Source organism: Ochotona princeps, chromosome 1, assembly GCF_030435755.1.
Source record: "Ochotona princeps isolate mOchPri1 chromosome 1, mOchPri1.hap1, whole genome shotgun sequence".
Classification (NCBI taxonomy): Eukaryota; Metazoa; Chordata; class Mammalia; order Lagomorpha; family Ochotonidae; genus Ochotona; species Ochotona princeps.
The window spans coordinates 1,779,030-1,792,996 of NC_080832.1; the positions used below are offsets into that span (position 1 = coordinate 1,779,030).

Here is a 13,967-nt window from a genome sequence, read left to right on the forward strand (position 1 = left end):
GTCTCGGAGCATTCCATGCTGAGGTTAGCAAGTTGTTCTCATATTTAAGTCACTACGAAAGCCCCTTGGAATCTGGGTCTAAGTGGGCTGCCCTCTCTCTACCTGTCTCATGCTTTGGTTTGCCTTCTGCAAGGAGCCGTTAGTTGTCATTTGTAAGATTTTCATATCATTGTCCAGTACTTAGGAGCCGAGTGTCCCGTCCTTACTGCCCCGAACACTGTCGGGCCTCACAGGCTTCAGTTCACAGGACGTTAGCTTGTGTCCCTGCTCCGTCCTCCTAGCCCTGTGTTGATGCCGGCTGCTGCCCTGAGCCCTCAATGGATTTCGCTTCTGTGGCTGTGCTTGCTTCATGCCGGAGGACTCCTGGGGGACAGGGAAGCCATGTGGGAGTTGGCAGGTCTGGGTTTTGTAGTTGCCTTGTGCTTACACACAACGTGTGTCAGAGCAGTCAATTACATTGACTTCCAGCTCTCACGTGGGTAGACAACAGGGGAAGGAGCCCATGTGGAATGATGCTCTGACTCCAAGGGTGATGAGCAGCCAAGGCCATCAAGTCGGGGGGCAGGTGCCTGGACTCTGAGCCATGTCACGAGGTTGGGGACCATGCGTGGCGCCAGGGTATACGTGTGGTCTGGGTGGTTTGCCTCATAGGCCCATTCCCCATAGCCTGCCGCTGTGGAGCCCCCACCTGGTGCTCTTGAACCCGCATCCGTTAACCAGCACCGGCTTCCCACGATGGAATGAAACAACTCCGTGACCCTGCAGCACACTCTCTGGGGGCCGCAGGGAGCACTTTGAAGGTGAAAACTCAGGGGCTGGTGAGATGGGGCATCTCAGCCCCTGCCTGAGCAGCCTGGTGTGGACATGGCTCCAGTGTCCTTGGGCCCCATCTCTGGTCCTTCCCGGAAGGAACAGCCTCAGAGGATAGCACATGGAGTGAGGGAGCCAGCGCTGGGCTCTGGTGCTGGTCATCTACCCCTAGTGAGCTTAGCTAGTCCCCGAGAGGCCCCGGGGGAAGAGCGAGGCTGGGCCAACCCGTGGCTCCCATGTCTGTGCCTCTTTGTGTCTTACTTGCAGACTCTCTAGCTTTTCAAATAAACATTTTGTTTGTTATCAAATCCAGAGCATAAGGCTTTACAGACATTTATTCACATGAGCTGAAGTTTTCCTCCATTTTTAACACACACCATATGATGGCTGAGACACAGAGGCTTGTCCAGAATTCCAACAGCAGGCAGAGGCAGGTACCAACTGAAGCCCGGATTCTCTGATTTGAAATATCGTCCCCTTTACACAGAACATGCTGGCCATCAGCTTGTTCCCTAGCATCGCAAATTGTGCCAGATCCTTTCGGAGCGGGGCTGAGGTGCAGGCGCAGCTCCTGGGATCAGGCTGTACCAGATCCCTTTGGAGCCAGGCAGAGGTGCAGGCACAGCTCCTGGGATCGGGCCGTGCTGTGCTTGGAGCCGGGCTGAGGTGCAGGCGCAGCTCCTGGGATCAGGCGGTGCTGTGCTCGGAGCCGGGCTGAGGTGCAGGCGCAGCTCCTGGGATCCGGCCGTGCCATGCCGTGCTCAGAGCAGGGCAGAAGTCTCCTGTGGCTAACAAGCACCAGAATAAATTGAGCCTGCAGGTACGCAGCTCAAGGGCAGGTGGCAATTTCTGCTTTCTCTCATCTGCTCCCCTCAGAGCTGGCATTATCCACAGGGCGTCCCTGGATGGGTCAGAATTCCTACAGCACTTGCCAGGCCTTACGTGGGTGTGGCTGTACCCGCATGTGGATGGACCTCTGTGTGTGTGCGGATGAAGCCACGTGTGGATGGGCCCGCGTGTGGATGGGCCCGCGTGTGGATGTGGATGGACCTGCGTGTGGGTATGGATGGACCCGCGTGTGGGTGTGGATGGGCCCGCGTGTGGGTGTGGATGGACCCGCGTGTGGGTGTGGATGGACCCGCGTGAGTGTGGATGGACCCGCGTGTGTGGGTGGACCCGCGTGTGTGGGTGTGGATGGACCCGCGTGTGTGGGTGTGGATGGACCCGCGTGTGGGTGTGGATGGGCCCGCGTGTGGGTGTGGATAGACCCGCGTGTGGGTGTGGATGGGCCCGCGTGTGAGTGTGGATGGGCCCGCGTGTGTGGGTGTGGATGGACCCGCGTGTGTGGGTGTGGATGGACCCGCGTGTGTGGGTGTGGATGGACCCGCGTGTGGGTGTGGATGGACCCGCGTGTGAGTGTGGATGGACCCGCGTGTGGGTGTGGATGGACCTGCGTGTGGACGTGGTTGTGTGCCAGGAGGCGGTGCTGATGCCCACACCTGCTGCAGTGCCAGGCATCCTTTCTCAGCCCTGGGGAGGAGGCTTTGTCCCAAGGCCCTGGAGCATTCCCCTCATGAGCAACAGAGAAAGCCTCTTAGCAAGTCCCTGATGTAGTCCCCTCTGTGAACCCGGTTGGGAGCCCTCTGCCAGCAGCGTGACCCTGCTGTAGGGTCTGGCCCGAGAACCCCATTTCCCAGGGCGTGGGCTCTCTGTGTGTGGAGTGGAGAACTCAGCTAGGGGAACTCAGGCCGGTGGACTCCAATGGACACAAAGGCAAAATGCGGCTTGGACGATGTTAGCTCCTGGACGCATTCCTTGGAGACACTTTAAAGCTGAGCTGAGTGACAAGTGTCGGGGACAGTAAGAAGGAGGACAGCTGAGTGGGAGGGGCAGGAGGAGGGGGGACAGCTGAGTGGGAGGGGGTACGGCTCAGCTGGAGGGGCAGGAGGAGGGGGACGGCTCAGCAGGAGGAGGAGGGACAGCTGAGTGGGAGGGTGGACGGCTCAGCAGGAGGAGGGGGGACAGCTGAGTGGGAGGGGGGATGGCTCAGCAGGAGGGGGGAAGGGGGACGGCTCAGTAGGAGGGGGGAGGGGGGCATGGCTCAGCAGAAGGGGGGAGTGGGGGCATGGCTCAGCAGGAGGAGCAGCGGAGGACGGAGGACGGAGGACGGAGGACGGAGGACCTGGGCCCGCAGGCCTGAATGTGTTGCAGCTGTCAGCTGTGCATTCTGCCTGCAGTTGCCCCCTGCAGCCTGCAGCTCCTGTGCAGACACTGGGACTCACACCAGGGCTTGTCCCCAGCTCCACAGGGGTGGCACTGAGCAGCAATGCCGTGTGCCCATGCCGGGTCCCCATGTGCCGCTGGGCTCACCCTGCCTGCCTGGGGCTGAGAGGTCTGTGGAAGAAGGCACAGTGTAGCACAGGGCCTGATGTCCCGCACAGCTAGTGCTGTACCCTGGCTCCCGCAGTCCACTTCAGGGCCACTCATGCGGTGTGGGTGTCCCTACTGCCTTGGGCGCCTGAGGCTGTGGCAGACACCATGGCCTTGCAGACTGAGTTGAAGGTATATACAGGGTGCATTCCTGAGAGCTGAGTTTCCGTAATGGCACAGGAGAGATTGCAGTAACAGCAGCAGGCACTGGAATGCAGGTCCCCTGGTGCCAGGTCCCCCTGGCCAGGCGGGCTGCCTTCCCTCGTATGTCATGGTCCTGGTGACATGCTCACGGACCTGCCTCTTCTCCTTTCCCTGCCTGGCTAGAAGCAAAGTGCTGCTGGTTCCTACCGAGTCTGCCCCGTGGGTGTTCACACAGGCCTCCTCGCACTGCTGAGCACACAGCCCACTTCACAGCCTTCACTCCCACACGCCACTGAGAGGAGCAGAGTCCACTCATCATGTTGTCATTTTTATAAAGCATTTATTGCATGTGAGAGGTGGGAGTGGGGAGAGAGCTTCCCACCTGCTGGTTTACGTCTCATACCGACCACAGCTAGGGCTGGGCCAGGCCAAAGCTACAGGCTGGAACCCAAGCCAGGCCCCTGGTGCGGGGGCAGGAGGCCAGTCCCCAGGGCTGCCTGCTGGCAGAGAGCCAAGTCAGGGACTGCAGCCAGAGCTGGGCCTGAACTCAAGACAGCTCTGTGAGACATGGTGTCCCCACTGATGTGGTAGCCACTAGGCAGCGTATCACACAAGGAGTGGCTCAAGGTTCTGCACGAATTACCTCAACGGCAGCAGCCGTAAGAACTTCATTAGAAGGCAGTCCGATGGTATACCTGGCTAATCCTCTGCCCGCAGTGCCGGCACCCCACATGGGTGCCAGTTTGTGTCCCAGCTTCTCCAGTTTTGATCCAGCTCCCTGTTCATGTGCTGGGAAAGCAGCAGAGGATGGCCCAAGGGCTTGGGCCCCTGCACCCATGGGATACTCAGAAGAAATTCCTGCCTCCCAGTTTCAGACTGGCCCAGCTCTGGCCGTATTGACCACTTGGGGAGTGAACCAATGGATGATGACCTCTGTATCTATGTACGCCAGCACACCTGGGGCTCCATATGCTAGAATATTCTGTGTGTGCCCCAAGACCCCCAGGGCTCTGTGTGTTAGAACATTCCGTGTTGACCCCAGGACCCATGCAGCTTTTTCGTGGTATTCATGTGTGTGAACCTCTTCAGAAGCCCTTAGGTGTGTGGATTTCAAAGCATTTTGACACCCGAAATAGTCTTGTCTTTTATTCCTATTTGCAGAGTCTATGAAACATGCTCAGATGTGGCTCTGGGCAGGCCATGGCTCGAAACCCACCCTGACCCCTACAGCTGCAAGGCAGAGAGGGTCTGGGTGCCCAGGGAAGCTGGGGGGCAGCTGTGGGGAGAGCGCTGCTCGCCAGTCCTTGCTGATGCCTTTCCCGCCAGCCAGTGCCAGGACCGGGACAGGGCGAGAGCCAGATTGATGGATGGGGTGGAGGGGAAGCCCAGACAGAAACAGATTGATTCAGCCATGGCTGGGCTGTGATACCAGCAGAAAAGCCTGTTTCCCCATCTTTCCACTTGCCGCACTGGCGTGTGGGTGACAGGCGTGTGGGAAGCCCCAGGCTGAGCAGGTGCAGCCATTTCTGCCCATGTCCCGACTCCCAGAGAGGGTTGTGTCTCCAACAGAGTCCCTATCGCCTGCTGCACACCGCCCTCTCGCACCTTGCCCTTGGTGGGCCCCCAGGCGGCTGGGGCATGGTGCCCAGAAACAGGAGGGGCCTCGGGTCTGCTTCCCCAGGCACCTGCACACTGGTGCTGACCCGCGGCCTCCGGAGGGCTCGCAGACACCGGGACAGCGGTTCTCAGGCATGTGTTATCACATGTTGCCGCAGGTACCTGAGGCTGCAGCTGAGCTCAGAGGGCTCTTCCTCAGCTGAGTATAGATGTGAAAGACTGAATGACAATCCCACGTACACCTGAAGGCTCACTAAGCAAACAGAAGAAAAACGGTCAGAGAGCCGACAGCGCGGAGTGCTTGAGCGAGAAACGTGTTTTCAGAAAATGTGAAGTTTTTCAGGCCTTTTTGCTCCAGCTGGGGGCTGGCTTCTCTTGGCGTCTCGATTGGAGGAGCTGCACGGGGCAGCAGTTCTGTGATCACCACTAGGTGCTCACATCTCAGTTCTGGGAGCTGTGCAGGCCTTGGGGGCTGTCTCACTGTCAAGGCCGACCTGGTCGCAGCCATGCCCAGCTCTGCCAGCCCTGATGCCCAATCTGTGACCACGCAGAGGGGGCTCTACTGGGGCACCTTCCTCCCCTGGGGGAGGGCTCAGAGGCCCAGGGCTGTGGCCCAACAGCAGGGTGAAGGCACAGCTCCCCCCGTGGGGCACCACAATACTGAAGCCCTGTGCTGAGGGTGCACAGTGTGCCTGGCCATGGGAGGAAGCAGGAGAGAGGCAGGGCGGACTGGCACACCCCGTCAACCACGGACCACTGCTGGCAGGGTGGACTGGCACACCCGTTAACCGCAGGCCACTGCTGGCAGGGCGGACTGGCACACCCGTTAACCGCGGGCCACTGCTGTCTTGCAGGAGGAAGGGCTGGTGAAGGAGATTGACATCAGCCACCATGTGAAGGAGGGCTTTGAGAAGGCCGAGCCGTCCCAGTTTGAGCTGCTGAAAGTGCTGGGACAGGGCTCCTACGGGAAGGTGAGTGAGACCCTCAGGGTGGCGCCATGGGCCTCCCTCCTGGGCACCAGGGACACCTCCTGAGAGGCCAGGCGTCCCCCATAGCCCATGAGTCCCAAGTTGGACAACCCAGGGTGACTGTGCTGCAGTGCCTGCTGCAGGCCGGGAGATGCTTCCTGAGCTCCAAGCACGTGCAGACCTGTGGCCTCTTGGCTGAGCAAAGATGGCCCCTTTAAACCAGGGCACCACAGTCAGGACCGTCCCAGAATCAAGATGGCAGAATAGGGTGAGGACACATTTAGACAGGAGAAACATTAGCCAGTGTGAAGCAGAGAGGGCACATTCCAGGAAATAGGAGAGGACAGAACAACAGCAGAGGGGCACCTGGAGACTGACAGACACAGGAAAGCAGCAGACACAACGGGGTGGTGTTGCAGTGACTGATACTCCAGCGGCATTCAGCTAACAGCAATCCGAATTCCACCAGCAGCCGGAACTCCACCAGCAACCAGGTGGGAAGGGACTTTCACTGGGAGCTTGGGAGATGAACCCAGACAAAGAACTGTCCGTCCTGCTGGTCCGTTTGATTTGACCAGGAGCAGAGACAGAGCAGCAGATCTCAGACGGACAGTGCGAGAACAGGGTGGATTTCACAGCCCCGTCAGGTGCCTAAAGCCCTATCGGGTGCTGTTTTATTTGAGGAGGCAAGGGCTGTGGGACAGGACTGCACATGAACTGAGCTGGAAGTGAACTCATGTCTGACTCAGTGAACTACAACAACGTGGCATCCTACAGGTTCCACCCAAGACAGGTCCAGGTAACTCTCAGACCTGACGGCCAGCAGATCAAGAACTCTAGTAGTGGCACATCAGGCACCATTTTGTACAGTGTGGCAAAGAAGTTAAGACTGCAGGGACAACAGTGAGCTGCGCATGCACTGAGCTGGGAGTGAACTCACTGAACATAGTGCATTCTACTGGCCCCACAAGAAAATAATACCGACTGTGGCATCCTCAGGGTCAAAATAGGACTGGGTGGCCCCAGACCTAACAGCCAACAGGTTCTGGTAAGATCAGCACCGCCAACAACCTAGCTATATAAGACACCTGGTGTCTCCCTAATCCTGGGACCTGCTCCAACCGGAATTGGGAGAAAGGTTGTACAGACAACAGTGCAGCCTCAGTATGGTGTCATAGGAGGTGGAGAGTGGTGAGCCAGGAAGGAGCTGGGGCTACGGAGACCATGCTGGAAATCTAACGTAAGATCTCAGACCTGGAACTTACTGGAGGGAGTGGCACAAGTGACTGCAAACAAAGAGCCGTGTATCAACTGCAATAAGTAAAATCGAACTGTAGACCTGTGGGTGGCACAGCTTAGAAACCTGCCCCAAGGAGAAGATTCTGATAAGCAGATGTACAATGACCAAAAACAAAAGAAGAGATAAAGTTACAATGAATGTTACTGAAGACTCCCCTGCAAAGGAGCAAAGCCCTTGCCAACCCTGACTTAACTGAGGAACCCTGACTTAACTCCACACAGGAAGGCCCGGGTTGCTGGGAGGTCATCAGCCAGTTTTCACATGTTTTCTCGCTCATCCTGGCCCGGGCCAGGAGGACAAAGCCTGCCCTCGCCTGTCAGATCTCTGATGTGGTCAGGGCCTGTTGAGGCCCTCGCCTGGTTCCCACCCACCTGCTGTCTCCGTGTGAGGCCTGAGGCCTGAGAAGGCTTACATCCACCTAGGCTGCTTAGTGCACCCCTGGCCTGTGTGGTGGGCAGTGGAGAGCTCCCTGCCGTGGGGATCTTTAGGGGCACCTGTCCCTTCCAGCTTCCAGGAACTGGCTGGGTGACAGTGCTGCCTATGCCGTATGGGTGCCCGCAGCCCAGACCGGCACTTCCTGCAGCTGCTGCTGCTCCCACCTCCAGCTGTCAGGGGACACAGAACCGTCCCTGCTAGCCTGGGCATGGAAGAAAACAATGTGTCCATTTCTTCCCTGTGTAGGCCCCCTGCAACTCAAGCCTGGGCATGTCAGGTGTCCTGTCTTCTCCTTCCAGGTGTTCCTGGTGCGGAAGGTCAAGGGCTCCGATGCTGGGCAGCTGTATGCCATGAAGGTGCTCAGAAAGGCCACCCTCAAGGGTAAGGGCCATGGTGGGGGGCCCCTGGGGACATGCAGTTGGCGTGTGAGGTGCCCACAGTATCCACGATGGCTCAGCCGTCTCAGAAGCTGGGGCGGAGGCCTGCGATGCTTGCTCAGTGCAGTTCCGTGCAGCGTCAGCTTGCTGGCTGCTGAGGGCAACCCTGTGCCATGCCTGCAGCATCGGGGAGAGCCAGATGGTGGCAGCGTGCTGTGCATGTGCTGCGGGAGGCAGCAGGTGGCTCCGCCTGAGTGTGGCGCAACAGACCAGCCCTCCGCCACCACCAGACAGAGCTGCTCAATTCTGGCAGACAAGCAGTTCACTTTGGTGCCCTTTTCCCTTGCAGTCCCTGTGACAGGGAGGCTGGAGTGCAGCCCCACGACCCGCTCCTGGCTTCCTTGCACTCCGACCTCCATGCACAGGCTCCAAACAGAAGCCAGTGCCTAATGTCTCTGTCCCAGGGTCAGCCCGTGACTGCATGGCAACAGACACCTGTGTCCCGACCACCTCCCGCTCACGCTGTTGGCAAGGGGTGTGTCCTGCACCCAGCAGTGGTTCAGCTTGTTGCCACGAGCCTGACTGAAGTGTCTGGGAGGAGGGGACAGAATGCAGTCCCCTGGGGGATGCTGCAGTCTAACCCCACAGCAACGGGGCCAAGGAGGGCCTTACTCCTGCAGGACATGAAGCCGGCTGGTTTGAGTCAGGGCAGGTGCTGGCAGGGAACAGAGTTCGAAAGACCAGCAGGGCAACTTACCATGTCCCCTGGCACAGGGAGCCTGGAGCTTGTGGTTGGACCTGGGGTCCCTGTGAAGGTGATGAGGCCGTGCTGGCTTCCTCTGGTCTGATACCAGTGTCCCCAGGCAGTCACACAGACACCAGGACTTCCTCTGCCCTGAGCCCTGCCAGGGAAGGGAGCCCCCTCCACTGCCCTAGAGGGACCCCTACACAACCCTGGGGGAAATGCCTGCATGTGAACGTAGGTGTGGGAACAGTTTCTAAGCACCCTGCAGTGTGAGGATGCCAGGGCGTGTGCCTCGCCACCGTGGCCTCCCACCTGCCAGGGGAATAGTACCGTCTGGGTAGCCTGCCAGCTTCACCCAGAGCCTGCTGTGGGCACTCTGAGCCCCTTCTGAGGCCACGTTGGCATGACGAGACCAAATGATGTCATGGACCTTATGTAGCTGGGAGCTAGGCGTCCCCTACCCTGCGAGTCTGTCAGCGAGGAGGCCCGCGGGGACTGTCACATCCTGTCCTGAGCAGAGCCACTGCTCGCTGCTGCGAGTGCTGGGGGAATGGTCACCAAATGTGGCACCTGGGGCCAGCCCTGGGGTGTCAGTTTGTTGATGTGAGAGAGAGAAGTGGCCAGAGCTTCCTGGGGGTCCCCAGCGTGCTGCCCACACTGAGATCCCCCGCCCAATACAGTAGTCAGAGCCACATCCAGCTCTGACCTCACCACAATGTCACCTGGGGGCTTCTGGCCCTGGGTCCTCTGTTCACAGTGGGGCAGTGCCGGGTGGTGCCGGCCAGGCTTTGGTACCTGCTTGGTACTGGCAGTTGCTGACCTCTGCCCCAGCTCTGAGAGAGTTGTCTCGTGTGCCCTGTGCTTGTCTCATGCCGGGCATGGTTTAGGTCTGACCACAGGGGCCTGGCCATCAGCTGCCATCTGGTGAGGGAGACTTGCAGTGGTCTGATGGGAGTTCTGCAGGTGCAGTGTGAAGAACCCCAGGCTCAACAGTGATGATGTGAGCAGCTCTGCCACAGGGGCACTGCTGGGCACGTCTCCCACAGCTTACAGGGCTCGGCCTGAAATGTCTTCCCGGGAGACTGCGCCTACGTTCTCCTCATTCACAGCTGTGTTCCTTGCCAAGTCAGCCCTCTCAGAACCGGCATAGGAAACCTTGAGAGGGAGCAGGCCGTTGAGGTCCCTCGGTTGAATCAGCCGGTCCCAGCAGTGCCACGGGGGTCTCTGCCAGTGACCATGGGGGTCAGCCAGCCGGGGTAAATGGGCCACAGTCCTGCAGCTCGTCCTCTGTCCCTTCTAGGGAGTTATGGCATTCAGTGTGTCACTCTACAGGTGCACAGCCGGTGCAGAGCTTTGCGTGCTGACACTGGACTTCTGGTCACGTGGCCGCTGATGACACCTTGACGCTCTCCCTACTTGGTGTCAGCTGTTACGCCTGTTACGGGTTTTACTGCTGTGTTTTCTTCCATCCTTTTGTCTTCAGAGTAGTTGCGAGGCAGCCATCATAACGCCCATTGCTAAGCAGCCTGCCTGCGTGCAAGAGAGGCCTTTGTTCTCCATGAAGTAAGAGCTGGGGCGGCTGTGAGTGGGAGTGGATCGTCATGAGGAGGCAACGGCTCAGGTTGTTGGCCTGGCCTCAATGTCCCCTTTTCTGGACAAAGAAAGAAGGGTGGAGCCCCAGCCCCTCACAAGCAGAGCTGAGCCCCGAAGCACGTGTTGTCAGGCCCTAAGCTCTCCCTGGCAAACCACTCACGTGTCCTGGAGCCACAAGCTGTAGTGTGCATGTGTTCTGGGGGAGCAGTGCCAAGGACTGGGTGGCCACATCTGAGCAGGCTGGAAATCCCAGGCCAGGGAACTGGCAGAGCTGGCATCCACTGGAGTCCCAGGCCAGGGCACTGGCAGAGCTGGCATCTGCTGGGAGTCCCAGGCCAGGGCACTGGCAGAGCTGGCATATGGTGGGGGTCCCAGGCCAGGGCACTGGCAGAACTGGCATCCGCTGGAGTCCCAAGCCAGGGCACTGGCAGAGCTGGCATCCGCTGGGGGCTGCTCCCTGATGCACAGGGCGCCTTGGTGCTCTGGCGGGGGACAGAGGGAGCACCCTGGAGCCTTCTCAGAAGGACACGAGTCACGTTCCCTCCACCCCAGCGCTAGACTGTCCTGTGGAGCCAGCGTTTTGGCATGCAGGTGCTGGGGACATGAGTGTCCTGCCTGCAGTGCCCCGCTCTGACCCTGCAAGGGTCACACCCTCTTCTCTGTACATTCGTTTTGCCCAGCTCCCTCCAGAAACGCCTCATCCCAGCATCAGCTCCAAAGCGAAAGCCCTAGGCCTCAGCCAGACCAGGTCAAACTGGCATTCAAAGTGTCCTTGGTTCTGACACGGGTGTCCCCCAGTGCTCCGGCCAGCAGAGCCAGTAACGTGGACAGGGAGAGGGTCTGGGGATGAAGCACCAACAGGAGACCAGTGACGGTGGAAGTCTCTGCAAAGTCTCCCTTTATTGCTCCTTCACCTCTTCTTATATACTCTTCCCCCCACGTCCTCATTTTGCAGGATATTGGGTACAGATGAGTCCAATTAGTCTAGGTGTTTTTAGCCACAAGCCCAGTTCCTGTTCCTGCCCAGGCTAACAAGCACTAATCAACTCCTTAGCCCACAACAGGTCCCCCTTTTTTGTTTTAAAGCAGACTTGAATGCACCTGTCTTAGGTTGTGGACTCAGGTTATCAGCCTTACCCGTCTTCGGGAATCTCCGTAGCAGGACGGAGCCCCTGTCTTAGGTTGGTCAGTGCCCGGTCCATCTTACCCATCACTGGCTGCCATTCTACACGTTGCCTGTTGCAGCTGCACAAACCATACTTGGGGAGGCTGGCAACCCTGTTCCATGGCTAGGGGTATCTTTAGCTTGGTAGCAATAAGCAGACAGCAGTCTCCAGGCTTGGGAAACATTTTGCACCTGCACAGGTGTTACATACATAAAGACATGTGATGGAGAACAAGAGGCCCTGACCAATTCCCACAGCATCTGCTGCTCCTCTGTCAACAAATCAACTCACTGTTACAACGTAAACATGCCCACCCGCACGTGTTCATCTATACAGTTCTGTTGTTCCATAACTCAGGCAGGCAGTTCTGCAAGCTTGTTCATGGTCTCAGCGGTCGCTGTAGGGTGTCCTAGGGTCACCGCTGCTGTGGTGGTGGCTGCCGACGCCAGGGCAACACTGGCTACGATGGTCGATGTTATGTCAAAGTCTCTTTTACGCCTTATCAGGCCAACAGAGGCCTCTCCATCAGCCCCAACAGGCACAGGCAGGATTCCAGGCAGCAGCATGACAGCAGCAGTATCACCATTGCCATTCCAACATGCTGTTAGGGTGCAGCTGAGCTCGGCACAATACTTCAGAGACATTTTCTGTATGTAACAGAAAAACAGGAGGATAACACAGGCAGACACAGGCTTAAAATTCAAGGAGCTAAGGTTCACCCACGTAAGCGAGTCCTCAAATCCAGAGTGATTGAACTGATAAGTTCCATAGGAATAACTGGCTCCCTTAATAAGGGAAAAGAGGGGCGCATGCCAGTGCATGTCCACACCCCACAAAGGTGCCACAGAGAAAAGATGGGAAATATCGGGACCTCGGCGCTCAGGAGAAAGAAAAGGAGGGGTGCTTAACAATGTACTAATTACTTATATAATATATAAAGGCCTAATATACCTGCTTGGCCCATCGATCTTCCGACTCAGATGCCATCACCGTGGCCAGTACCCGAGCTTCCACAAGACTCCGCAGCAGGAGCTTGCCGGACAAGCCTCTCAGGAATCCACCGTGGGCCATTTTCATTTCTGGGAAAACACAAACCAATCCTCACCCCCATGAGGACGGGATCTGGGCCTTGCCGCTGACCAGTCAAGGGATCCTTCCCCCCTTCCGCTTCTGAGACAGATTCCAGTGACGGTCTGCAGCAGACCGTCCTTCAGCATCCAGTGTTAGAAAATTTAAGATAAATAATACAAGGTTCAGATGATCTCGGGGAGTGCTATACTCCCCCTTTTTGTTTTAATAATGTAATCCTTAATACTACAGGTTGTGCGTTCCACAATACCTTGTCCTTGAGGATTATAAGGAGTGCCTGTAATTAGTTGTATATGGTGGGAGACAGCAAAATCACAAAACTTACTGCTGATACAGCAGGGGCCATTATCAGTTTTGATAACTTTGGGAGTTCCCAAGATGGAAAAACATGCATAGCAATGGGCAGAGCATGCCTGACTTGTTCCCCTGAGGAGTAACTACAATAAATCCAGAGCAGGTATCAACAGTAACATGCACATATCTCAGTGTCCCAAACTCTGGGATGTGTGTCACGCCCATTTGGCAATAATCTTAATATAATTCAATCAACCTGATTAACTGTCTCCACAAAACGGGAGATTAATCCGTTGGCATTCTTGAGGCCTCATAAGAATACCAAGGGAAGCCCTAGAATTTGAAACTTGAATTCTTGGATGCCTTTTTTTTTTAAAGGTTTATTCATTTTATTACAGTCAGATATACAGAGAGGAGGAGAGACAGAGAGGAAGATCTTCCGTCCGATGTTTCACTCCCCAAGTGAGCCGCAACGGGCCGATGCGCGCCGATCCAAAGCCAGGAACCAGGAACCTCCTCCGGGTCTCCCACACGGGTGCAGGGTCCCAAAGCATTGGGCCGTCCTCGACTGCTTTCCCAGGCCACAAGCAGGGAGCTGGATGGGAAGTGGAGCTGCCGGATCAGAACCGGCACCAATATGGGATCCCAGGGCTTTCAAGGCAAGGACTTTAGCTGCTAGGCCACGCCGCCGGGCCCTCTTGGATGCCTTTTTAAGATGATTAAAAATATCTGAAGAAAGATTTTTTGTTGTTGAAGTTAGCATAACACGTTACAGATCAGACTCAGTTATTGACGTGAAATCACTCAAATACCTTTAAAACAAATACAAACCTTTACCAATTTAAAGCAGTGAGATATTTGATAACCACCCCAAAAGACCAGAATCACGTTAACATATAAAAATGCTTCGTATACAATGAACACCACATTAATTTAACTTATACACTGAAATAATTTAATAGTGCATTAGAGTTTAATTTTATGCCAAGTTATTTGTGG

The 13,967-nt window shown here is 56.8% G+C and overlaps 1 protein-coding gene across 1 annotated transcript in view; it reads left to right on the forward strand.

Annotated features, from left to right (window-relative positions):
- The window catches only part of RPS6KA2 (ribosomal protein S6 kinase A2), a 78,974-nt gene that overhangs the window by 26,405 nt on the left and 38,602 nt on the right, over positions 1 to 13,967 (forward strand). Inside the window, exons 2-3 of the mRNA XM_058676213.1 lie at positions 5,856 to 5,972; positions 8,004 to 8,085. Of these exons, the coding sequence (XP_058532196.1) occupies positions 5,856 to 5,972; positions 8,004 to 8,085 (199 nt within the window). The remainder of the gene's footprint in view (positions 1 to 5,855; positions 5,973 to 8,003; positions 8,086 to 13,967) is intronic.